This window comes from Misgurnus anguillicaudatus, chromosome 17 (genome assembly GCF_027580225.2).
Source record: "Misgurnus anguillicaudatus chromosome 17, ASM2758022v2, whole genome shotgun sequence".
In the NCBI taxonomy this organism is placed as follows: domain Eukaryota; kingdom Metazoa; phylum Chordata; class Actinopteri; order Cypriniformes; family Cobitidae; genus Misgurnus; species Misgurnus anguillicaudatus.
Window position 1 is genome coordinate 27,567,096 of NC_073353.2, and position 26,951 is coordinate 27,594,046.

At 37.8% G+C, this 26,951-nt stretch overlaps 3 protein-coding genes across 6 annotated transcripts in view; 1 reads left to right on the forward strand and 2 right to left on the reverse strand.

Moving 5' to 3' along the window:
- Positions 1-1,740: 1,740 nt before the first annotated feature.
- On the reverse strand, positions 1,741-18,892 carry efhc2 (EF-hand domain (C-terminal) containing 2). Its single transcript, XM_055215609.2, has 15 exons — positions 18,735-18,892; positions 18,415-18,603; positions 18,189-18,339; positions 17,879-18,102; positions 17,548-17,799; positions 16,187-16,294; positions 15,213-15,351; positions 14,149-14,314; positions 11,181-11,323; positions 10,895-11,091; positions 10,678-10,811; positions 9,974-10,168; positions 4,525-4,617; positions 4,340-4,442; positions 1,741-1,940 (listed from the first exon to the last, which is right to left on the reverse strand). The coding sequence occupies exons 1-15, from the start codon at positions 18,774-18,776 to the stop codon at positions 1,827-1,829; spliced, it is 2,250 nt and encodes a 749-aa protein (XP_055071584.2). The 5' UTR covers positions 18,777-18,892; the 3' UTR covers positions 1,741-1,826.
- A 450-nt stretch (positions 18,893-19,342) lies between these two features.
- On the reverse strand, positions 19,343-21,451 carry fundc1 (FUN14 domain containing 1). Its single transcript, XM_055215611.2, has 5 exons — positions 21,306-21,451; positions 20,602-20,764; positions 20,372-20,447; positions 20,136-20,264; positions 19,343-19,907 (listed from the first exon to the last, which is right to left on the reverse strand). The coding sequence occupies exons 1-5, from the start codon at positions 21,334-21,336 to the stop codon at positions 19,830-19,832; spliced, it is 477 nt and encodes a 158-aa protein (XP_055071586.1). The 5' UTR covers positions 21,337-21,451; the 3' UTR covers positions 19,343-19,829.
- Positions 21,452-22,033: 582 nt separating this feature from the next.
- Positions 22,034-26,951, forward strand: part of kdm6a (lysine (K)-specific demethylase 6A) — a 61,604-nt gene continuing 56,686 nt past the window's right edge. For all 4 annotated transcript variants that reach the window (XM_055215601.2, XM_055215604.2, XM_055215602.2 and 1 more), the window contains exons 1-2: positions 22,034-22,532; positions 22,670-22,733. In XM_055215601.2, the coding sequence (XP_055071576.2) occupies positions 22,378-22,532; positions 22,670-22,733 (219 nt within the window). In that variant the 5' untranslated portion in view covers positions 22,034-22,377. The remainder of the gene's footprint in view (positions 22,533-22,669; positions 22,734-26,951) is intronic.

Genomic DNA, 26,951 nt, shown 5'->3' on the forward strand with positions numbered 1-26,951 from the left:
AAGGTACATACTCCAAAGTAAACGACGACGCAATTACAACAGTACAACAAACACACGGATTGTAGGCAACAGTTTACATTGAAAAAAATTATTCATTCAATTTACTACATTTTTTAAGGTAAGTGGTTGCAATCAATTTATTTAAGCTACATTTAAACAAAAGTTTTATATTTTATTTTACTTTACTCATCTTTTTTTGTTTAAATGTAGCTTAAATAAATTGATTGCAACCACTTACCTAGTAAATTCAATGAATCATTTTTTTCAGTTTACTTCCTGGGATTGGTGATGTAGACAAGACCGACATTATCATAATTCCTCCCGCTTCGGACTTACAGCCTGTAAATTAACTCCTGTTAGCAACCGAATCTTTCAAACATGGTAAGTAGTGCACATTTCCAGTTGATGCAAAGGTATTCAGGCCAATCACAACGTACAGATTAGCTGGCCAATCAGGACACAGAGCTTTTCAAATCTGTGCGTTTTATGGAAGAGAGTGAAATCTGGAGCTACAAAAATGTACGGTATGTGGAAAATAATGTGTTTTTTAACCATAAACTATACACATTATATTATACCAAATACAAAAAATAACATTGTTTTTTAGCAATGAAATGGTGCTCTTTAAGTTTAAATCAGGATTAGCTGCTTCTAGACCATTGTTTTTCACTTATCATTGTCCTCCGATTTTAGGGTTGGTTTTAGATTTTATTTACAAAAATGTTGTCCTTGGATCAACACAATTTGTTGCCCTGAGGACATCTCTCACTTAACTTAATCAGGAGAAGGGTGCCCTTGAAAGTGGTCATCTGTGACCTTCTAGCATTTTACCTTTTGAACAGGACATTGACTTTATTTTGCCTGGCAGATTGTATAACTTGAGCCTCAAGTGTCTCATTTTGATTTTATAGGGTTTTCAATAAAAAAACAAACCCCTTGTGTTGGTTAAAAAAATCATCCCAATGGCACAAATGTGTTGAGGCTGCAAACAGAAATTAAATTAACCAAAGTGAAGCTAATGTTAAAATCCTCTTTTGGGACCTCATTTCACGTCCAATGGTAGACTGGGCCGTACCCTTTGTTAGCTTTTGTCCCTCAGGAGGCTAGTGTTTAATTAAGATAAAGGCTAGAAATGAAGATTTGATAATGCTGGCACAATGCAATGCTCATCTTCTGTCTTGGCCAAGGTTGGAAGCATTGATCGCAAAATCTCTGGTTATAAATGTGCTCAACCTGCCATTTCATATACAGCATCAGCCAGTATGCACAACATGCCAGATCATCAACGATCAGAGCGAGAACAGCCGATGTAGATTATAAACTTTGGATATTTTACCTTTCCTTATACCATGGGAAATATGCTCGTAGACATGAAAATAGGTCTATAAAGGTCTTTGGGAAATACTGTATGCGTTTGGACTATGCATGGGGCGCTTACAAATTTGAACATTAGGGTGGTTAACTATCCCGAGACAGTTTCTCTCCCACAGTCCTGGCATACCGGCGTATTTTATTGATGACTTTATCCACATAATAACGTCTTGTCTGTTCGTATATGAAATATGGTTTGATTTAGCTGCTCGTAACTGCGTAATCTTTAACTGCACCACGCTTGGCCCAGAGGCACACGAGTCGAGTTTAAATACTGCTCTCATTTCAGTATGGGTTTAATTTGAGGTGTAAATCAAATGTATAAGTTGAAAGGTGCACACAGAGGGTATAGTAAAATTGTAACAACAATTCTCATCAATGCATATTTAATCTCTGCAATACACAAAGCTGATGTGGTGCCATTGAGGATCCCACTGGGCTGTTTTCAAATGTCATTAAAGTTTGTCTGGTGTTTGTATGGTACTGCCAAAGACGTCCTCTAACAAGAGCGAGTAGTTGATGGTTTTAACTGCAGGGCCTACAGCTTCCCCTCTCCAGTCTACGTCAAACTGAAAAGAACAACACAACAGGAATTAGGAAACAGTTCACAAGAGTTTACCTGTGATTTCTGCAAATTATAGTGAACAGAGACATTTATCATGCACATGATAAATGTCTTACTGGAGCTTTAATAAATCAAGCCCATAATCATCTTTTAAAATGAATTGCTACAGTTGAGGTTTTTATTGGTACATATGTAACACATAGCATGTATAAAGTACATAATTCTCACACAGCTCATAACTTCATCTGGTTTTCATGAATTGCATAACAAGCATAAGACAGACAGACAGATAAGGCTTAAATTAAAATGTACACTCGCTATGTTAGACTCCCCCTCACCCATTAAATACAAAAGACAGCAAAGAAAAACTACAGACAGTTACGATTAAAAAAACAATCTCCCCCTACTGGTTGTCCAAAGGCACGTAGCTCTCGTTGCGTATCCCTGAGCAGATGTTTCTGCTTAAGCTCAAAGAAGGCATGCTAAATTACTGCTCTGTAATAAAAGCTCCACTACAGGGTAGTTGTTGAGTGGGTTTTTCCCAAGGCTGATTTGCTCGAGATGAGGCTTGGAGGTGCACAAAGCATGTGGGGCCAACAGGTTACACGGGCCTGGACCCTGACAAAAACACTCTCACTGGGGAATGCATGTGACTGCTTTAACAAATGATCAAATATGATGTCTAAAAGACGAGACCGTATTTGGTGACGATAAGAGTGTTGATGGACTACTGATGATTGCATTCGGGCCACTGATGCTACTTTGATGCTAGACACATTTCCTTTGTTCTTAGTTAGGGTTATTATAAATTGCGGCTTTTGCAAATGTCAGCGCTGCCTTTGGAAAAGAAAGTGGTCACAAACATCCATAAATGCAATTGGGTGACACCTGTTTGTCTATGTTTACATGCCAACAATGATTGTAATTGACAATGCTGTCAAACAGATCCACGTTTACACAGATCCGTGAAAAAATATAGCAATGTATTGCATGCAAGGTCAGTAGATGCCGTTGTTAATATAAAGAAACACTACATCGCCTGTGGGCATACACATTCTCCTCTGAGCAATAAATACAAAGCATCTAGCAGTTTTGTTTAGATGGACAATGAGGTAGACTTTTACTACCAAGTGAGCCTGGACTAAAAAGCGGCAAAATTATGTTCACTTGTTGGAGAAGCATTAATATACTCAGTATCTTGAGCAAGCAGAACACAGTCCTGTAGGCCGCCTTTGTTGTTTTGGTTATACAGGGTTCCCACACCTTAGTTAACTTTGAATTCAAGGACCTTTCAAGGACTTTCCAGGTCCAATACCCTCAAATTCAAGGACTAAATGTGGGGAGACATTTCAAGTGAGAGCAAGGTTAAATTGTGTTACCTTTTAAGATACCCCCCTTTCGAGGGAACCTCACGCTGCGTCACTGCGGTAACACTTTGGGGACACCTTCAGGGGTAAGTGCGTCTGAATGGGTATATCAAATTCAATCAATGGTGAGGCTTAAAGACAAAGACAGGGTGACGCGGGAGACAGGAAGTATATCGCTATCTGAAATATTGCTAAAGACGGCGTTACAGGGACGCAGGAAGTATGGCAAGGGAGACACAGCGTCTCAATCCCATCTCAGGGAAAAACAGTTACATACGTAACCCGAGACGTTTTCATTTGTCAAACACAACTATGCAAAAAAGCATTTTGGTATGAATCAACATTCGCATACAGAAGATAAGCATTTAAAGCGAACAGTTTAGCTTAAAAAGTCTAGAATTTTTATGATATTATCCTACACTACACAGGGAATAATATGGATTTTTTTTTCAGAAAACTTCTTGCATAAAATAGATTCAAGCACTTTTAATGACCTGTATCTATGTATTTAATATATGTATATCTTCAAAAATTTCCCAGGGCCTTGAAATTTCCCTGGCCCCCCCAGATTCACAAACTTTCAAGGATTTTAAGGACCTGTGGGAACCCTTTTATATTCGTGCATGGCTATAGGCTTACTGACCTATAAAGGCCAAAGTATAGACTGTGTTTTTACGTGTATACAACGGTCACAAAGCATTCTCCTGGGCGTACAAAAATCTGGCGGTGCGCGTAAAGTGCGCGCATACTATTCTGATGACGACATTTGGGTCAGGTATGTGTAAAATCAGGACTCTACTTCTAGCTTAAGCATGCCTATAATAAACATATGTATGCACATAGCATCACGGTTATTACAGGTTCTCGTTTTCGCAGTTTACACAAAGAGCCGTAATTTTGAAAAACTTCAAACCCGTCTTCAAAAGTTTGCATTTTCAGGACCCCAAAACTCTGTTGTCGTGAAAATGAACTGCCAAATCGGTTAAAATTGTTGTTGTGTAAACGGCCCCCAAGATGAAACTTTTTAGCTACTTACCTTCAAGGTGACATCAGGTAACACGGCTGGAGCAGGGTTCGCTCTCCAGTTGAGACCTGATAGAAAGGCGTGGTAGTCAATCTTTTCAGATTCATCCTGAAACCTGTCAAGAATGTATGAGAGAATGTGAACTACGTTGCTTTGCTTGTTTTAATTCATAATGGAAATCAATTGGTTGTTCTTACGTCTTTAGGAGGGCTCTTAGCAGGTCATCAGACAGGGGCAGTCGAAAGGCTTTACAGATGGTCCGTGCCTCTTTAGAGCAGAGATGCCCAGATCTATAGCACCATTTGAGTGGAAAAGAAGGCATTAAAATGAGATTTAAAGGTCACGTTCTTTCTGATCCGATTTTTTTAAACCCTAGTTAGTGTGTAATGTTGCTATAATAGCATAAATAATAGCTGTAAAATGATAAAGCTCAAAGTTCACTCCCAGGCGATATATTTTCCCCTTTTAAAGCCTACAGTGAAAGGCCGGTTTGGACTACAGCCCTCTACTTCCTGCTTTAATGATGTCACTAGAACGTTTTTTTGACTAAACTCCGCCCACAGGAATATGTCAGTCGCCAGCTAAGCTAACGGCAAGCTAAGCTGATATCAAATCACAACACACTAACAAGCTACACAATCAGAACTCGATACATATTTCTGAAGGAGGAACTTCATAGAACAAGGAAGACATCAGCCCGTTTTGAGGACTATGAAAACAGCGGTATAGAGATATTTAAATTGTGTGAAAAATACCACGTTTTTTTACACGTGAAACATGAACACATGTTATATTGCGCACTGTAAACACAATCAAAGCTTCCAAAATACAGAAAGAACGGGACCTTTAAAAAATTCGCTTTTTACAGTAGGGAAACAATGAAACAAAAAAGATATTTAGTAAATTTACATTTCTACCTACAGAATATATAATTATATAATTCTCAACACTTTATTTGCAGGACTCTCAGAACATAACTTTCCACAGGACTGCGTAAACCGGACATGCACACTGACCCGTCTAAATCCTTCTTCATTTATTTCCCGTGCCTGCAACATGCCACAGGTCTTCATCTGTTTCTAATGCTTCACTTAACTGCTGGAACTAATCGCCCCTCCTCGATCTAAAGCAGATTGATGGTCTGTCTACCTCACTGGTGATTGTTAGTGATCAACATCAGTGCCTGCATGACTCTCAATAGCTAAGGGTGTGTGTGTCTTTAAACAACAAGGGAGTGCATGTTTATGTAAATGAAAGTTTTTAATTTTATAATGTGCCCTTCTGGCCATGTGGATAAACTGTTACACATATGAAGCTCAGATGCAAAACCCTCTAAGTGTGTCTGACTCTTAACAGATTCTGCCAACAAACCAATTTTTCTGAATGGCGTAAGGATGGGTTAAGGGTATTTGAAGCAAAAGTATTTAATGTTCAACGTATAATACGTGCCAAGAGCAATCTGTTAATATCATTATATTTTTTTAACGGAGGTGGCGTTTGGCAGCTTTTGCATCTGAGCTACTTATTTATACAGTACCGTTCAAAGATTTAGGGTTAATTACTCGCTTACTTTTTAATATTTTTTACTTTTTAAAATAATAGTAAAATCTATGGGTTTCCCCATTCTCCCTTGCACGCAAATTTATTCACGCTGCACGTTTAGCATGGAAACTATGGTTCCCTATTTCAGGGGCAAAAAGGTCGCATCACAGAATGGGGAGGGGGCAGCAAGTTGATCACGACGTCAATGCGACACACCGAAGCAGTTTTTATCCAACACGGGAGGAGACGCGAAGTTACTTTTCAATGCAGCCATAGATAGTGTTCTAAGTAGTTTTGAACACAAGTTTATTTAAAAAAAGAGCAACTTTTGGCATTAAACAATTTCATATCCAAGAAGGATGTTTGGATGTGGCAAGACATGATAACCACAGAGTTTTATAGGACCAACCTTCTAGGCATTGTTAGTACAATAAAGTACAATTATAAGTACAATTAACTTATAAATGGTAAGTGGTATTTATTTTTATCATATTGTCATTATGCCTGTACTGTGGTTGTCACAGTGCCACTAAGGTCTGTTGCTTTCAATATCAATATACAGATACCAGTTTAGTTGCATAGCTTTCAGCTGTGTGCACACGTACTGGTAAAAGTTGTTTAGGTTTGAATTCATGTCGCTCTACATATGTCATCTAGTATAATTAAAACGATTGGCTATGAGCTACGTAAAGACGCATTTGATAGACATTCGTAGCACCCAATAAACGGCTCTGGGCATTCGTAAACCACGCCTCAAATACGAGAAAATGAGCATATGGTTCCCAGACCTTATCTAATTCTCTATGAGACTGGTCTGGTGTTAGCCAGGCTAAGTAAACTCTTTAAAACTATAGAATAATACAAATGAAGAGTTTCGTTGCAAAACGAGATAAATCCATTTTTTGACATTTTTGTCAAAACATGTTTATTATGATGTTATCATGTTATGATTTTGTTTGATGGTGCTACTTAGCTGAATTTTTTAAGTTATGAAGGTTTAAATCAAAACAAACCAACTGCAGTTGCATTGGAATTAATTGGAATGCACAACCAAAAAACGAGATTTCTGAACAATTAAAAAAAACGGTGGTTATCTCATTTTGCAACGAAACTCTTCAAATCTAACTTTGGGAGTTAAAAAATCCTATAAAGCTCATATCTATGCTATGCTTTTATTGACAAATTTGTCTTTATTATTCAAAGTCATCCATTTTAAAAAAATGTATTACTTCAAATGTTTATTTTTCTAATTAAAGAAAGAAATAGGTTTGCTTTTGTATAGTTCAGTGGTAGAGCATTGCATTAGCAGCGCAAAATATTATGGTTTAAAACCATAGATTGTATGGACATAGTGTCTGTGACGTCACTCAAAGGCTTCTGACAAGCAATTTTGAAGCCCAAAGTGGGCGTAGCCTGCCATCGCCATCTTGGCAGTGTGTCACCGCACGGTGCATCAGTCGCGGATAACCGAAAATCGGCAAAGAGGTGGGATGTGGGTGGACCTAAGGTGCCTGGTTGCTGAAACCACGCCGTCTTGCTCGACAGCATCAGCAATTTACTCGTCACTTAATTATGCAAAACTTTACAGCTTAATATAATTAAAACTGATGAGTTACAAAAAATGTACCCCCTTCACTGTTGTCATGCAAAGTCAGCTACTGTATTTTCCGGACTATGAGTATAAGTCGCATCAGTCATAAATGCGTTTTGAAGAGGAAAAAACATAAATTGCAGTGGACTACACGTCGCGTTTATTTAGAAAATGATTTAAAAAAATCCAAGCCGAAGAACAGACATTTAATCTGGAAAGGCAAGTTATTCAACTAAACAATGGCACACAGAACAGCAGGTTGAATAGGTGTCCGTACATGTTAACGTAACATTACCTTTATTTCACCGAACACAATAGCATATCGAGCATACCTGGGAATCTGAATAGACTAAATTAACACGACAAGCCAAATCAAGTTCAACAAGCTCCCGAAGTCATCCTGCCTTACGGAATCCATTGAATTACATAAATACAGGAGCAGCATATAGCGGACTTTCACGGTTGTAGACGGTAATGGTTTCTCTTGGTTCATATAAATTAATTTTAACATATAAGTCGCACCTGACTAAAAGTCACAAGACCGGCCAAACTATGAAAAAAGTGCGACTTATAGTCCGGAAGATACGGTATATAGACCAAAAACATTTTTTGTACCATGATGTAAACAAATTTATTTCTGCTGTAAATTTGGGCATTTTGACATGATGGGTCTATGGCAGTGGTTCTCAAACTTGTGTTTCGGCGCATGATATACGTCATGACCACACGTTAGCGATTGGCTATGGCAGATCCTGAGCGACTCTGGGCAGATCCAATAGTGTTGAACTTAACAGAGAACCTACCTACAAGACAGTAAATGTTTCTCAATGGAGAGAGGCCAGACTCTCTGTACAAATGAAATGTACGAGAGTCTGGTAGAACCAGGCTAAGTTTCTAGTAGCCAGTCGATGAATTACAGTTTACTTCTGTGTTGGCTTCACGAAAGAGACCGGACGTTTGCCTCTTGGTTTGAACCCAGGGAACAGACATGCTTGCTGATAAAAATGATACACCTTTCCATGTAAGTCGCTTAGGATAAAAGCGTCTGCCAAATGCATAAAGCTAAATGTAAAATTATATTTTGTCAGCAGAACTAATTTTGGACATTGAAGAATATGTCTTTAGATCAAAAGGTTTGTAAGGTCAAGAGAAACAGTTCACTTAAGTGATCCTGAACAGCAGTTTACATAAGGATAAGACCGTTTATGAGATTATTTATGTTTACATTATTTATGTTTATCGCTGATAATCGATTTATTTATAATGGATTTTGAGAAGACTTGATGGTATGAGAAGATCCATGGCAGCATGGCAAAATTTATATTTTTTTCAGTACATTTTGAAATAAGCAAATTTAAGCTAGCATTAACAATCTAGAGTAGCAGTAAATAAGATAGGTATGGCAGTTGCCTTAAAGGAATATTCCATTGTCTTAAAAGAAAAATCCAGATAATATACTCACCCCCATGTCTTCCAAAATTTTGATGTCTTTCTTTGTTCAGTCGAGAAGAAATTATGTTTTTTGAGGAAAACATTGCAGGATTTTTCTCATTTTAATGGACTTTAATAGAGCCCAACATTTAATACTTAACACTTAACAGTTTTTTTCAACTGAGTTTCAAAGGTCCATAAACGATCCCAAACGAGGCACAAGGGTCCCATCCAGCGAAACGACCGTCATCCCTGACAAGAAAAATATGCTCCCCTAAACCACAACTTTTCGTCTAGGTCCGGTCCAGCATGACCTAACGTAAATGCGTAGTGACGTAGGGAGGTCACGTGTTACATATATAAAACGCACATTTGCGGACCATTGTAAACAATAAACTGACACAAAGACATTAATTACTATCATTTGACATACAACAACGTAGGAACGGTCCTCTTTCAACACATTTGTAAACACTGGGGCGGAGTTTCGCGTTCGTCCTCTGTGACCTCTTGACGTCATGACGTATTGCGTGGGGTCACGCTGGCGCATCACGACCGGATCTAGACGAGAAGTCGTGGTTTAAAAGTGGATATTTTTTATTTTTCTTGTCAAAAATGACAATCGTTTCACTAGATAAGACCCTTATGCCTCGTTTGGGATCGTTTGTAGACTCCGTTGAAAAAAACTGTTGAAAAAAGTGTTGAGTAAAGTATTAAATGTTCGACTCTATTAAAGTCCATTAAAATGAAAAAAATCCTGCAATGTTTTCCTCAAAAAACATAATTTCTTCTCGACTGAACAAAGAAAGACATCAACATTTTGGATGACATGGTGGTGAGTAAATTATCTGGATTTTTCTTTTAAGAAAATGGAATATTTCTTAAAATCAAAAAGAGAGACTACTAATTGGTAAAGCATCACAAAAGGTCATTAATTCAATCCGCAGGGAACACATACTGTATGCTCTATACTTGCTACACATATGCTCTGTTATAAATGGTATACATTATAATGCAATGTAAGTTGCTTTGGATAAAATGCATAAATGTATGTAAACGTCATAATCGTGTTTAAGCCGTACCTTTCGCGATCCTCGTGTGTAAAAGTTTGCACCATATCTGAGAACTTCTCAAACTGTTTTTTCTTCAGGTGATCCTGAGCCACAGCAAGCATGAGACCTACATCCACCTCTGGCTGCTCACGTACCGAATACGTGCGACCCAGAGTCATGATCTCATGCTCGGACAACTGACCGTCTATATCTGCCAGCACAGTCCTGTAAAAAATACAAGACAATTTACTGAACCCCAGAACACTTAAGGCTAGTCCTAGACTAAAATACATGTTTGAGCTGTCTCAACTTAAAATAACTTGCACTGACAGATTTGTCTTTTTCAAAGGCATGTTTATTAAAGATGCTTAAAAATATAAACTAAGGCCTAGCCCTGGTTTTAGCTAAGCCTTGTCTGTAAAACCAGGCCACACTAAATAGTTTTCTACTTTTACTACTTCGACTTGTCAGTGTGTATTTCTATAATAAAATAATGTCTATTTTAGCAAACATCAATTGTACAGAGTGTACCACAGTTTAAGCAACACAACTGTATTTTTGGGATACAGTTTCTACCCTACCACAGAGAAACCTAACTGGTCCAAAATTCACACAACATCCCACACCTTCATCGTGGACTAACAAATGTCTTCTTACTGGAAACTTCTTGCTGCATTGCACCTGGTTAGGTCACTATGCTTTGTTCCTTTTATATATGTATTTTGGCTCCTTACCTGAATGACTCATATGGAAGAAAGCCAATGTTGCCTGGATCACTCATTATGAAGAACTGTTTTACTTTCTTCTGCGTCTCCTCGCCGACGGACTTTATCTTACTTATAATGGTGCCAACGTTGGACCTGGGGAACTAAGTAATTGAATTGTGAAGGGCTTTTGTGAAGGATGAAGCAGACTGAGAGACGAGAAAAGAAAAGGACTTTTGTGCTTTACCTCTTCCGCATACTGCTCCATGTAATTGAATGTAAATTCATCTGCATCAAGCAATTGGAAAGGCTGATCATTCAGATGCAGTTTAGCTCCGACATACAGATCCTGAGCTGTGAAATACTCCGACATCTCGCTCTTAAAGAGCTCCTGTCCTGGCTTCTTAACTCGGCCTCGCGCCAAATACTTACCCCCAGCCACACCTATTAAACATAATGAATTTCATTAACATCCAGGAGAATATATTCAGAGATTGTTTTACACTTAATTTAACTGAACTGAACGAAACTACCTGAGTTTCTTTGAGGCGGTTCAAAAACTGCTATGGTGTCATCACTGAGGTAGTACGAGATGATGAAAATACGTTCCTTATCAACAGGGCTGTCTGTCAGCATTTTGCCCACAAATCTCAATACGTTGCTCACCAGACCTTGTCTAACACAGAGTTAAGATAAAAGGTAGTTTAATATCATATAAAGTAAATCAACCAATAGCAATAGTAAGGGGTGGGCTTCCAGTTTGCCCAACCAATGGCATACAGGGTGAGTGTGTGGGAAACTGCATAAAGATACTCTTTTTAGCCATTTTATTGGGTAATTCTAGTGACAGCATAATTTAACCCACTTAAATACAAATAAAACATTCCTGTAAAGCATGCACTTAAAAAATGGGGTTGTTTCAATCCATGGCTGCGTAAACTATGGACAAACCCAACATGTGGGTTTAAATTAACCTATGCTGGGTTGTTTGAACCCAAAATGCTGGATTGTTTTAAACCCTGGTGGGGTCAAATGTGGACATTTTCCAGGTTAATTTAAACCAAAACAGCTGGCTTTGTTCATATTTTACTCATGTTGGAAAAAGGTACAAACGCTGTCACTGAGGCAGTACTTACTTAAAAAGTACACTTTTGTATCTAAAGAGTTCATATTAAAGGGACATTCCACTTTTTTTGAAAATATGCTCTTTTATCAGCTCCGCAAGAGTTAAACATTTGATTCTTACCGTTTTGGAATCCATTTAGCTGATCTCCGAGTCTGGCGCTACCACTTTTAGCATTGCTTAGCACAATCCATTGAATCTGATTAGACCATTAGAATTGCGCTAAAAAATAACCAAAGTTTCGATATACGGACTGCTTGAAAATAGTCCCCTTGGTTCCTTTCAATAGCAGGGGACTATTTTCGGGAACTGCTTAATATCACTACGCCTGCTACCGCCATGTTACATCAGCAAAGTCTTTGATTATTACGCCAGTTTGAGAGTATAGTGCCTAGCCATATCTGCTTAGAAAATCCCAACTTTTAATTTTCCATCAATCTTAGTTACATGATGTAACTACAGAAGAGTCAACGTTTAAATAGGAAATATTGAAACTCTTTGGTTATTTTTTGTGCGATGCTAATGGTCTAATCAGATTCAATGGATTGTGCTAAGGTATGCTAAAAGTGCTAGGGCCAGACCCGGAGATCAGCTGAATGGATTCCAAAATGGTAAGAATCAAATGTTTAACTGGGCATATGTCCAAAAAAAGTGGAGTGTCCCTTTAATACCTAATGGTTCATAATAGGACCTTTTTAAAGGGTACCACGCCAACCCAGTGACAGCTTTTGTACCTTTATTCTGACAGTGTGGGTTTAAAAACCCAGCACTTTTTAGTGTGTGGCTATGTCAACACACAGTTATTTCACAGATATCTGATTTTACTTCACTTTTAATACGACATCTTATACAAGCACATGGGGTTTAGGCATCCTGACACTCCATCTGATTTAGCTGTTGGGTCCAGCCAGCAGTCATCCCAGCTGAGCTATAACTCTGCTCCTATTTGCTCATCATGTCTTAAGACGTCCCCATAGATTACAATGCACGTGAAACAGCTATTCAACTGCATGTGCACCTGCAACACTTTCCTTTCTATACTAACTGCACTTTCCTTACTAACTGCACACCCATGACCAGATAAAAATGGGTGTTGGTTCTTCCTGCCCTACTGAAAAATCCAGCTAAGACCAGCATATGCTGGTGAGCTGGTTTTAGTTGGTCTTCAGCTTGGTTTTAGCTGGTTTTGCTGGTGTAGGAAGCTGGTTTTGCTGGTGTAGCAAGCTGGTCTAGCTGTGTTTTGGTCACATTTTAAGCTGGTCTAGCTGGACTAAGCTGGTCAGGCTGGAATGCCAGCTGGCCCACCAGCATGACCAGCTTTGTCAGGCTGGGAGGACCAGCGTAAACCACCTTAAACCAGCTACCAGCTTATGCTGGTTTTAGCTGGATTTTTCAGTAGGGTGGTTACTTCCTTATTTACGGGAAGTAGTTCTTTGTGCCTTGTGAGTATTAATTGTGGATGTAATCGCTCTATAAAGTGGTTTCATTTCTATCTTGACAAGTTTTTTATTAGATAAGGTTAAAATGAACCGAACTACATGTTTTAGATGATCGTTCTTTACAGTGGCGACTCGTGACTGCTCATCTAAGGGGCGCAAATTTAAAATAAGTGTTCGGAGTGTCATGTGTGTTCCTTGTGTTTTCAAAATATGTGTTTGTTGCGTCATGTGATGTGAACCATGTGCATCACGTGTTTTGTCAAAATAAGTGCCTGCTGCACACACGTCAAAACAGTTTATGATAAAAGAGACGCTCACGTTCACAAAATACACGCAAGACACTCAGTAAACTCTGATTACGGATGAGATTATGCGAGTATCTGGCAAACGCAAGCATCTCTTTTATCATAAACCCTTTAGACGCGTCTGCAGCAGGCACTTATTTTGACAAGACATGTGATGCACATAGGATCGCTCGACGCGCAGAACACATATTTTGAAATGACAAACCACACACATGACGGGCTACATACATGCTGTGATGAACTTCACCCTCGAAAAAAGAAGCCACCGCCCACCTCTGATTCAGAATCTTACTGTTTTCCTCTACCCGTACTGCCAATGTTTAATGCTGTCCAAGGGAAATTGAAGAAGAGAATAATCTGCAGTTTGATACTGTTTGGTTTGGAAGCAAAGCACAGTAGAGCTGTGAAAACCATGTTTAATAATAAACCAACTTTCTAAATAGTCTTCTTCACTGGAAAATCATGCGGTTGCATTTGAGACGCCGATTATTTATAAATGGCACACATTTGCATCTGCTAAATGCATAAATGTAAATGTAAACAATAAAAAAACAGTACAGATTAGTCAAAAAGGTCTTTTTCATTTTTGTCTGCAATGTGCATCTACATGGGTGTCATTTAAGGCTGATAATACCTGTCTTTCTCCATCATCTTTCTGAAATCTTTCTGCGGAGGCTTAGGCAACAATCCCTGACAGGAGCACAGGGAGTCTTCCTCAGATCCAAATCCAGTGTAGGGTGGTACCTGTCTCATTGGTTTAGCAGGGGGCGGGGCTTTGCATAAAACAGGCGTAAAGTCCTCTGTGAAGTAACACGGAAAGAAAAGATCAAAAGCGAGACCCAAACCCCACTTCAATGCATGGAGATTTAAGAAGACAAAGGTATGGAGAAAAGAGAGCAAAGCCAGACAAAGTATAGATATTTTGATTCATCCATATAAATTCAATCTGTAACCCCTCGACCTTCCAAAAGCGAATAAGTGCTCCATCAAGGACTTGTGTCAAACTGGCTCCATTAGTCACATGTGTAACTAATGTTATGACGTCTTCAGTCGGCATAACGCTGCGTACGCTGTGGACAGATGCATGTGCACCCGTGTTGTGTTACTGTTGGCAGAGAGCTCGTATGCTTGTCACGTCCAGGCTTTTGAAGATAAAGAGGCTGGGCGGCCATTGTTTATATCTGCTGTCCAAAATCGGAATAACCTTGAACTGTCAATCAGTTCTGCTGTTTTGTTTTTTTGCATCAATCTATATCAAACCAAGCAGCTATATGATGGATATTTACAGACATGAAAGAAGACTGTCCGAAAGAGATGACTTTGTAAACAATAAACAGCTTGTCAGACCACACAGACAGACCACACAAGAGAGTGGTAAGCATGTAAATTTGCTTTCCATTTTACCACAAAAAAATGCAATAGCAGGACACAAAACACAAATTTTGTAAAGACTGTTTATATCAAACAAAATAAAGGAAGGTCAACACATATAAACCACAGTCACTGATGTAACTGAGTAATATCTAAACTCAATACTGACATCATGTGGCTGATAACTCTTATAACATTGTTGCACAACAGGGGATGGAAGTTATTTCATTTGAGTATTTAGAAAACAGTTGTTTGTTTACGTTTATGTATTAAAACAATTAGCAAATAAGAAAGCAATACAGATATTAACTTAACAAGAAAACTCACCAATGCCATATTTGGAGCGATAATACTCTTTAGTGAAGTTGTCGCAGTCACATATCAGCATCCTACGACCCCACACGTTAATGACGCCCCCTATGGTCAAGTCACTGTCTTTGTAGAATTCTTCTTCCACAGCTCCAGTCTGTAAAATGTATTTATTGCATTTAAATACATTTATATTTACTAATTTTGGCAGACACTTTTGTCCAAAACGACTTACAGTGCATTCAAGCTATATATTTAATCAGCATATGTGTTCCCTGATCTTTGTTTTTTGCAATTGTATAGTGATCATATATAATTATTTCTCAGTTTCTTTATTAGAATACAACCAGAAAATACAGGAAATGTGTATGTAGTATTAAAACAGTATAAAAGTATAAGCTGAAGTGTCAAGAATAGAGTAAACTCCCCTTACACTTAAGCAATAGCAGGCAGCTGCAGGATCTCTTAAACCTAAATGAAATTAAATCCTAATTTCTTATTCTAATCAAATGACTTCACGACTTTAATCTCCTCAAATAAGCTCAAAACGTTTTTCGTGCCAAGAGAGGTCACACTAAATACTGACTGATGCCTTAAGAAGACATTTAGTTCTGAAAATGGTTTTGTTTTTAATTTTGTGTACATATTTCCTGTATTATTGTTTGTGTCTTAAAAAAGAGTGAAAAATAAATATGGATAGACATTAAAACTTTGCTTAAACAACAAAGCTGGTGATGGTGGCTTAAGACTTTTGCACAGTAGGCCTACTGTATATAAAACAAATAGTTATATAATAAATACCTTAAGACAGCAATGAGATTAAACTGAGACATTTTTCATAGTGCTTTATGATTATAAATTAGATAGATTATAAATAGATTATAAATTAAAGACATAGATAAATTTTTAAAGACATAATTATATTTTTTGTGTATAATTACATTTTTAATTGTTTATTTTGTAAGTAGTTCATACAAAAGTTTTAAACTTACTTTAAGGCTATCTAAAATGTAGCGTCCTCCTTGTCCGATCGGTCCAAATACATTAAGGACTGTGCGGTCTGTTATTTCTCCAGGCTGATGTTTGGGAATAGGAGCATGCTGTTCGGCGAAAAAAAGAGAGAAAATAATTGCAATCTCTCTTAAATGGCAAAAAGGAAAGGATGATATTTCTAACATAAACTGAAGGGCAAGTCAAATTTTTAAATGGTATCATAATTATTTTCTCACTGGGGGTTTCCAATAAACCTTTCAGATGACATTTAGTAAAAGGCAACAGAAGAGATAACGCAAGAAAAGAATAAACACAACAAACAAACCCTTCTTCTTTCATAATGAATTTAGACTGAAAAGCAAGCGGGAAGGAAACTGGAAAGTGCTTTAGGGAAGTTAGATGTTCCTTCAGCCCTGTCAGTCTGGATAAAAGCTTGGCACAGAGGATGGAGAAATGTGTCCAAGCAAAAGAGGAGAGGGGAACTGATAACCACTTAGCCTTGTCTAAAAGTGGAACGGACTGCATTGTACACTAAAGACTCATTTCTGTTTCAACATTTCAGATGCATCAAAAATATATGAATTTGTTCTTTTAGTCAATAAAATTGTATAACTATGATTAAAACAAAATTAATTTACTAGAGAAGGGGTTATTTTGTTTTTTAAGATAGCATCTTATATATCTTAAATCATGTCTTGTTTTATGCAGCAATCACATTGCATTTTGTGCAAATTTAGAAGAAAGACAAAACTATTAGCCAATCTGGTAAGAAAAATACAAAAAATATTCTCTGAAAAAAATGACTGTTTCTATCAGAAATTTTTCTATCAGAAAATGAGTCGCCAGTGTATGTGCAGAAACATCATGTTATTATTCGAATTCAGCTATTCTTCTTTGTTTAATCTCCTTTAAACCGCAACATTCATACAAAACAGGCTGTTGGAGATCCCCTAGCAATGTGATGTCACATTGATTACGGCCCAACCATAACTGCTCAAAGACTCCACCTTATAAGCGCATAATAGTTCAGCCAGAGACACATATTTTGATGTATTTCAAAGCACATGTGTAAGCACTCTACCCCCTACAGGGAGGGGAACAGAAGCTTTCTTTGCATTTAAAGAGACACAGACAAAATTGTTTCATTGCAGCCATAAATAGCCATGTTTAGCATCGTATAGTATGTGTTGTATTTTAATCTGAAACTTTCCAGACACATTCTGGGGATACCAGAGACTATTTCAATATTGTTGAAAACACCTAGGTTAGGGGCCTTTAAAGGATGTTTAGATATTTACCTAAAAAAGAGACAAAAATACAGGTTATATTTTGTTCAGTATGTTAGTATGCTTTTACTAACCTTGGGAAGCCTACCCCTGTGCAAAAATTTAGGAACAGTGTCCCGACCGGTGTTTGGATTGTGAATTTCATAAATTTCTATGGTATCATCTGCCAAGAAGTAATGCAAGATCAGTTGTCTTGGGTCTCCGAACATGCTCTCAGTATCATCCCAATAGCAGTAAAATCGCAAAATTTTGGGGTCGTGGTCCAAAAACTGCTTAAGAGTATCTATTCTTTCATAAGGCCGCAATGGGTTCATGTTTTTCTCCATCTGTGAAGTTCAAGGAAACATTATTCAAAACCTTTATTTAATACTGAATATGTGTTTTAGACACACTGTGCTTTCTCACCTCTCCTCGATAGGTTGTATAGGGATCTTCTGGTGAAGAACCACTGGAGTTTATGCGCACACCCAGTTTTCTCAAGAAGTTGCGTGTGAAGGGGTCACAATCCGTAATCATAAAAGTCCTGGAATAGAGCACTATTTCCTGATTGATATTAAAATGATGCACGTTGTAGAAGCAGTCATCTTTAGGTGCGGGGAGAGGAATTCTGTGGCGCCGAATCAGGGTCCCTAAAGGAGAATAGATTGTTTTGAATAGGATGTCGTTGCTAGCTTGTTAATTAATAATCAGGATGCTACATCTTTTGATAGTTTACCCTGTGGGATCCCACTGTTTTTGAGCTCTGGCTCCACCACTTGTATGGTGTCATCCTCCAGGTAGAAATAAATCTTACACTTTCTTACTCTATATTTCTCTTCCCTGCTTTGAGGAACAGCTTCTTGGAAATGAGCATCAAAGCACAGGACCTTCAAGTAAGAGTGAGAAAAGTTTAAACATTTTACTATGAACATATATTATATTATATACTTATAATGACATACCTGTTTGTCAAAGGCTAACCATGCTGGGGCATCACTGCCCTCTCCCTTAGGAAAAAGTGAATATTTGGGTCTCGCCTTCTGTCCCAGAAGCAGTTCCCCTCCAATGCCTGGCTTTTCTGCCCCAATCATCATGGGTACTCCATTTGAATGATCAAAATGCTGAGACTTGTGAAATTTATCTTTGCCAAGCTGGAAAACAGTTTATAGATAAAGTACAGATTCATTATTGCAGTCCATCTTTTTTGAAACAAACAAACTAAAAACTTCATTTAAATTGATTTTTCCATGGAAACAGACAAACGTCATTTTGATACACTTACATTTCTATTGATTGAATTTCCAGGCAGCATTGGTAACGCCATAGTTAGAAAAAGGCGATAATTTTAATTCCTCAGCCCTGGACTTAAGACCGGACAACTAGTTGCCAAGGTAGCAGTTTGTATGCAAATAATACTGCTAAGCAACGAAATGCGTATCACGTGATATATTTGTCGCTGGCGTGTTCGACTCCATTAAGCTATGCGCAGATTGGTCGGGTAATGTCGTCACCAAAGTACCGTGAGAGCGATTCGATAGCACACTGCTGCATATGCTTTAGAATCGCTCTCGCGGTACTTTGACGTCATTAGGCGATCGATCTGCGCAGCACCGAATGAAGTGGAACACGCCAGCTTTAAGAATAATTATCACCGAGTGAAGTAAACTGCTCTCGTTATTTAAAATGTAGTTGAAATTAGTCTATAAAGTTTGTCGTTATAGACTTATTTGTGTATGTACTTATTTCTTATATAAACTGCAAACAATTAAAATCAAAAGAGCATTGGTTGCACTTAAAACTAAAAATAATGGTGTTACAGATCCATAATAGAAAGCCATAAAAAACACACTGGCAACATACATAACAAGTTAAATGCATGTATACAAAGAGTAACCAGAAACAGACGTTTTATTATTTCCACAAACATGTTATTGATACTGGCCACCTGTCTAGGGAGTTTCTCTTCTACATGTAATGGTGAAACTAATGATATTGGTAGATTACACTATATATTCATAAATACATGACTAAATGAAATATATACATTAAAAATGTTTTTACAAGTAGATATCAAGGATATTATACCATTAACTCAATGAATGTGCTTTTTCAAAAGAAAAATATAAGAAACATTACTCTTGTGTATGTAACATTTCCTAAACATAAGCAAGAAAACAAAAACACTACAGCTTGGCAACATTTTTATAAACAAGTTATTGGCACAAGATACCATCACCTTCTGAATGTTTAAGCTATGTACACATAAACAACATTTAAGAGTAATATGTTCAATGACCGTTCTTCAAATGTCCATTGCACAACAGTAAACTGGGAATACATCTTTAATCAGTAGCAATGTAGTAGGTCCAGGTTTAATTTAGGATGCCAAGCCCAGCAGAAATCCTCCAACAAATCCACCCGAGACAACAATATTCCTCTTTACAAATTCTGTAGACTATAGACAAAAAAAAGTTGTTTAAAGAAAACAGATATATAGCTACTTACTTAGGTGAAAATTACAAACACAAAATAATACAAATTACGTTTTAGTATGGTTTGGGAATGCAAAATGCGTATACTGCGAAATATACCCAAATAACGACCAGTAATATTATGCAACAACTGGAATAAGTCATTTAAATCAGACAAACATTAAAATTCAATGACACACAGTAATACCCACCTCTTCTATAAAGGAATTAAGCTCAGGTGATGCTTTGTTTGCCTTTTTCTTCAAATGCTTTTTAGCTTTATTGACATCCTTTTCCACTTTCCTCCAGTCCACCTGCACATAGCCACTGTGGTTGGCAATTTGTAACAAAAGATTTTTTTTCATGGTTAAGAGGACATTAAGGTATAATAGATTCCTAACAATGGATTGTCTACATGGTGCACTGCAAATATTTTTATAATCCATACTTGTAACAAAAGAAATCCCCCTCCAACAGCTGTAGCCACAATTTTCCCAACCCTCTGAAAGAGATAACCAGCACACCTACAGAAAAGGTTGTTTAATGGACATGTGAATTGGTGCATGTACTTTGTTCTCAATAATTCTCATATACCACAGTACAGAATAATGAAGTTGTTGGACAATCATATGTGCAAAGATTACCATCCAACTTTACAGTAGCATGATATACACTTACCATCCCGTCACCCCACCCATCATGATCTGTGAAGTCACAGAGTATTTTTCTGCAATGGGTCCTGTATTAGTCCCAAAAACACGACTCCACCACTGATGTCTTCTTGCATAATCTGTGATGTTAACAACCTCATATAATTCATCTTCACTCTCTGCATCTACATCTGAAATCAAAGGTAAATCATTATGGTGAACATGGTCAAAAATCACAAAACATTGATACATAAGAAATTCTTTAAAACATTTAATCAATATAATTTATGTTAACTACTATATTATTTATGTTTTTTCTTTGTGAAATACAACTGTAATACTTTCTGTTTTGTATTGCAATGCGTTTTATTAAAGCAATTCAAAATGAAAACAAAAGCAAAACAATGCCGAGATGCATGCCTTATATTACACATTTTTGCATTACGTTAATAAAATGTATATTAATACATCACACGAGATAAATGACAATGGATTTCATTTACTTGTTCTGACACGCATCAATTTAGAAAAACACGAATAAGAGTCACAGTGGGTATGTTTTGCTAACATGGTTAGATGGTAGCCTATGTACAGTCAGCTACATCCTGATATAATTGAAAGCTTCTATATTAAAACCACTTGAAATATCATTACATATAACACACATGATTTAATGCATATATTGTCAATCAAGACAATACATTTTCAAGTTTGTTTGCCCAGTTTATTTACCTTCACCGCGATCCGCCATTTTATGAGGCATTGCTCACTTCGCACCCGGCCACCCGTTGTTCTACGTAAAATCCTGCGCAAATTACGTGCGATCACTGGACACAGTCCCATACGGCTGCTTAAAGGGGCTATTCTCAATAATGATTAACAAATTGTTTTAAATTTAACGTTATAACAAAATATGTTATTGTCCAACAACATTAGTAGGCTTAATCTTTGATTTACAAATAGGGGAGTGGTGGGGGCTAACGTTACCTTTAATTCAAATGCGTGCGTTAGTTATTTATTCCATTTCTTGATTTACAGTCTTTTAATTTTAACTAAAAAAATTACAATATAGTACCTTAAATTGGATGTAATTAAAAAAAGAAAGTAAAAAGAAAGAAAGTAAAAAAAACGTACTTATTTAGCATTAATTTCTAAACAGAAATTTTTAAACATATCCGACTGAATGATGTATGCTTTCTGCATAATCTTCAGTCACACTGGCTTATAAAAGTGTGCATCTGTCTTAACAATTTACATCCTCAAACCATGTATTTTGAAACAGACAGGTGATGTATCCAATAATGCGTTTTATGTTGGTGTTACGTAATCATAATAAACCAATGAGCCAATTGCAGCAGGCGACGATCCGACGTAAAGTTGAGGGGTTTGTTATTTACCCTCCCCCTTGAAAGTTTATACGAAAAAAGAATCCCAAGACAACGCAAATCACGTGGTCGTCATCCAGAACAACCATTGGTCAAAATCACAGAGAAGGCGTTCCGACGGCGGCGGCGTGGGTTCGCTTGAGTGACACAATTATAACAAGTTTGAGCTGGCGACTAGGGGGAAGTTTGAGTTATTACTAAATAACAATTCACCGTAACACCCAGCGTTGCTTGTTTTGCATGCATTTTAGTGTACCCGCTAGCTACGACTCATTTATGTCGAGGACAATGTAAAAAAGAGGGTGTTTAGAGGAAATATTTTTCCTTGGAGGATTTGACACATATTCTTTTGCGTTTGGATCCACACAAAAGGTGCGTGGCTTGCGGTGCGTAAATAATTTCCCTGGAGCTTTTTGTCTATGAAATCGTGCGGAGTGTCGGTGGCCGCTGTAGCTCGCGCTGCTGCTGGTGGTGATGAGGAAAAGAAAATGGCGGCGGGAAAAGCGAGTGAAACCGAGGAGGACTTTCCGAAGCTTACGCCGCAAGAAAAGGAACGCTTAGCCGGCATAGACAGGTCAGATAAAGCCCATTTACTTCTACTCGTGACCCTCACTTCGTTTTTACCACCCTTCTTCTCGTGTTAGAGCTGTGTAAATGAATGCGGTGCAGGTGAAGTAACACGGAACCGCCTGTGTTGTCCTCTATTTGCAGCACACTGTTTGGATTTCAGAGGCTTCATGAAGATGGCGCCAGAACGAAGGCCTTGCTGTTAAAGGTACGAGTGTGTGACACTGATGGGGGTCTTCAGATAAACACATACTCTAAAATGAAAATGCAACATCGACCAGACAGTTTGTACAATGTATACTATTCACAGAGGGAAATTACATACCGTACTACACCCTTAATACCACTGATAGTGTCTAAAGATAGATAAATACTTTATAAATTGGCTTGGAGAAATTGCAATGTAACAGCATTTACAGTCTGCTCAGCCTAAGTTATAGAATAAACACAGAAATAAAAATTAATCGTATGAACGCAGTGTGCACAATTATATAGCACGTGTGTCAATAAAAGAGGACATACGTATTTATACTGTGGACAGTACTACAGAGAAATGTTATGCATTCGCTGTTGACCATATGCCATGCGTGTCGTGATCGGGGTGCCTATTGATTTTAAATATTTGCATTTATTTGAGTTCGGATACATGAGTCTTGGTTAGTGTGCATTTTCATTTTATTTGTGCAATTTCTTACACTGCTTTTTTACTTACTCAACCGACAATCTTAGACACTTGGATAGTCTGTTTACCTTTCTAAATTCAAATAATTGTATGAAACTAATTTACAGTCTTTCTTTTTGTCTCTTCCCCCATTGTCAATGTGCCCCTTAAAGGGGACATTGCACACAACTTTTTTAAGATGTAAAATAAATCTTTGGTGTCCCCAGAGTGTATGTATGTGAAGTTTTAGCTCAAAATATCATATAGATAATTTATTATAACTTGTTAAAATTGACACTTTTTAGGTGTGAGCAAAATGTGCCATTTTTGGGTGTGTCCTTTAAAATGCAAATGAGTTGATCTCCGCACTAAATGGCAGTGCCATGATTGGGTAGTGCAGATTAAGGGGTAGTATTATCCCGTTCTGACATCACAAGGGGAGCGTCTTTACATGCTTGCAGAGAATGGTTTACCAAAACTAAGTTACTGGGTTGATCTTTTTCACATTTTCTAGGTTGATAGAAGCACGGTGGAGCCAATTATAGCACTTAAGCATGGAGAGCTAAGGATAAATAAACCTTTAATGGTAGTGAAAATGCTCTTATTTTCCTTTCTTTGCATCCATTTGAATATCCCATTTGCAGGGAATATCAGTTAAAGAAGGATGTTTAAAGAGGCCTGTCCCAATTCTATAGTGTTTTAGTTTCAACCGTCATATTGAACCAAAACCTGCATCTTTTATTTCAATGTTGTCAGACCCCTCGTGTGTTAGCTAGTTGAATACACGCCACTTTTAGACCTTCTGTAAGGTTGTCGAAGATGCATTAGCATGGGTAAATCTCTGGCCACAGAGATTTCTCTGGCCTTTGCTACATATTAACCAGTTTGCATGATGCTGACCAGCTGAGCGGAGATTCATGTGAACTTTACTGGGATGTTTTCACTTTGATCACAGCAGTTGCAAGTCATCATTAACAAGTGCCTTTAGAGCACTTTAAAGCATGTGGTCTAACAATAAATTGTGGCAGGTTTTAGTTGAATTGGGATTTTAGTACTTAGGAGGTCATGAGTTTTGTCATATGGCAAAGCAAGTTGACTATTGCATTGCAAGGTTGCATGCATGGATTTTTCTGCATTTGCAAGCAACATTAGTTGCAGTATGTCAATGCTGGTCAAATTTTGTCATTTGTAATTTTAATGACTGATATGTCTGTCCTTTAAAATGTCAAGCAGTGCATAGTCTGACATGCTCCCATCTTAATGTTAAACTGTTCATGGTTTATTTTACATGCCTAAGGGGTCGATCACACCAAAAGCGTTTATGGCAGTTGCAGGCGCCTTTTTTGAATGATATTCTATGGGCAGGGAGCGTTTGCGCACCGTTTATGCGCGCCGAACGCCTTGCGGTTTTTGCCGCCAGCCGCAGCACACGCTTTTGAAAGAGAGCAGAGAAGCGCCCGACGTCATTCGCGTCTTTCCATTGTCCAATCGAATGAGGGGAGAGGCGGGCCTTACGTTGTGGTGAGGGAAGTTTACAGTTGCTTTGCAGAACCTTACTCCACTCGCTCACTTTCTCCTGCGTGTTTGTGCACCTCTCACCCTCAAACAAGCTCAGAGCAAGCGCCCTCTTTTTAAAGTTTCTGCTAATATGACAGTTACCGCAAAAGAGCGCTCACGCTTCAATATTTGATTGACAAGACTGCTGACTCAGGGGTTGCCTAGCAATAAAAAAAGCAGCGTCGCACTGCTCTTTTTTTTTTTTTAAAAGGCAGTGCATGGCGCTTGCGTTTCCAAGCGTTTAAAACGCTTTTGGTGTGATTAGCCCCTCATGGGAGATTTCTGGATGTAAAAGTATTTTTTACGTTTGTGCATGTTTGGGCTAATACACTGATAAAAATGTTTTCTAAAAGCCCAGCAATAATTGATTTTGATAAATGGTTGTGAAGGCTAATACACTAGTCAACATTTGAAATGGATCAAAAAAGTAAATCAAAGTTGTCCTAAGACAAGAACGAATATTAGCAATTGGTATTAAGCCAACTTTTATGAAAGGTTTTGATCCACTTTAAATGTTGACTAGAATATTTTGTTTTTAATATAATGCACCAATGAATCATACGCATGGAGCCAGGAGCTGGTATTGAAAAACAAATGCAGTCATGTGTGTTTTATTTTCTGTGTAAGCAATCAAAACAATCTTATGACTTCATATTAAGGGGCAGTTTCCCAGGCTGGGTTTAGATTAATTCAGGACACATCATAGTTATTTTTGGACATTTCAGTAGTTGGCACTGATATATGCTAAGATACTGTATGTCAGTACAAGGTGTTTTTAAATGAAGGCAGCTGAAACATGCATTTTAGGCTGGGACTAGGATAAGCAGCTTCTAAATGTAATATTTGAGCATCATTAGTTTGTTTTTGCACTGCAGGACAATTCAGTTTTACTACAAGCTTAGAGTGCACAGATTGATTGGGCTCCGATCATCATCGGCCGATAAAAGCTTAAAGAAGTTTGATCAGCGGTCTCTATAAAGGCTGATCAGAAGAGCCGATCATGTGATGCAAAACTTGCGAGATCATGCGCTGCCATACATATTGACAGACATATGACAGCAAAGTGCTGCAAGAATGATTTTTAAGCACATGGAGCAGTGTGCCCTTGTATTGCTCTCACTGTGACTTTGTCATACTCCTGTCGGTCTTGCGCAGCGCTGCATGAAGTCGAACCTGCCTACTGACTTGATTTTAGGGCTGGGTATCGATTCAAATGTTCCAGATCGATTCAATTTCGATTCACAAGCTATCAAATCGATTCGATTCTCGATTCAATTTTCGGTTCCGATTCTCGGGTTGGTTTTTATACTCTATTCTTGATTCAACTCAATGAATATAGATTTAAAACAAATACTATATTAATAAAAAATAACAGCGAACAGAAGTTTACAAGTGGGTAATTAATAAAAAGAAATTAAAAGCCACAACACTTACCTTGTCGTCTTGCTTGCAAAATCTAAAATGCTTCCATACCTCTTACTTTTTATGTGAAGGTAGCATCAACGTCGAGGAACCCCCTAAAACCGCCATTTTAAGCACTGAATGAAAGAATGACAGGCTCCTTGGTAACATCGCGCAAGGCAAAAAGAGGGTGACATCTAGTAAAGAAGACTAGTAATTTGATTAACGTTAATCTTACGTTCAATGTTTGCAGAAAAAATATGGGGGGGGATCGTTTCTGCTCTTTGAGAATCGATTCTGAATCGACCACGTTTTAAAAAAACGATTAATCGAAAAATCGATTTTTTTTTGCCCAGCCCTACTTGATTACAGTCACCCGTCTGCAGGACAGTTCTGCAATGTGCAACATTTATGCCAAGGAAATCCCACGACACAAAAAGCACCCTATACATTTTACGACCTGATCAGATATGTGAAGGATAGTCTGGTAAAGGAATATGAGCACTTTTTAAAGTTCATAGCAAGCAGGGTTAGAAAGATCGACAAAATTGCCACCCTATCAAACCTGACCTATCATGACTGTCGTGATTTCAGTGAATTGTTAAAATGCACTCACGCTTTCATAATAAACAACAAAGGTTAGATGCGATTCATTTATTATAACAGCAGTTTTGTGAGATTAGACTTTGTCATTGACAGTTTCAGTGATCGTTCTTTGATCCCAATTTAGTTTTTAGGCTACCAGACAATTTAATTTACTAATACTTTAAACAGCATCCATAAACATGGTTCATTTTGATTTGTCTG

Coding starts and splice junctions, on each gene's coding strand:
- efhc2 (XM_055215609.2), bottom strand. CDS start 18,776: ATGGCGTTACCAATGCTGCCTGGAAATTCAATCAATAGAAAT. Junction 17,800..17,878: donor ATACAACCTATCGAGGAGAG/GTGAGAAAGCAC, acceptor TGAACTTCACAG/ATGGAGAAAAACATGAACCC. Junction 11,092..11,180: donor ACCGCCTCAAAGAAACTCAG/GTAGTTTCGTTC, acceptor TATGTTTAATAG/GTGTGGCTGGGGGTAAGTAT.
- fundc1 (XM_055215611.2), bottom strand. CDS start 21,336: ATGCCTCATAAAATGGCGGATCGCGGTGAAG. Junction 20,448..20,601: donor ATGGGTGGGGTGACGGGATG/GTAAGTGTATAT, acceptor CCTTTTCTGTAG/GTGTGCTGGTTATCTCTTTC. Junction 20,265..20,371: donor GGGGATTTCTTTTGTTACAA/GTATGGATTATA, acceptor CTTTTGTTACAA/ATTGCCAACCACAGTGGCTA.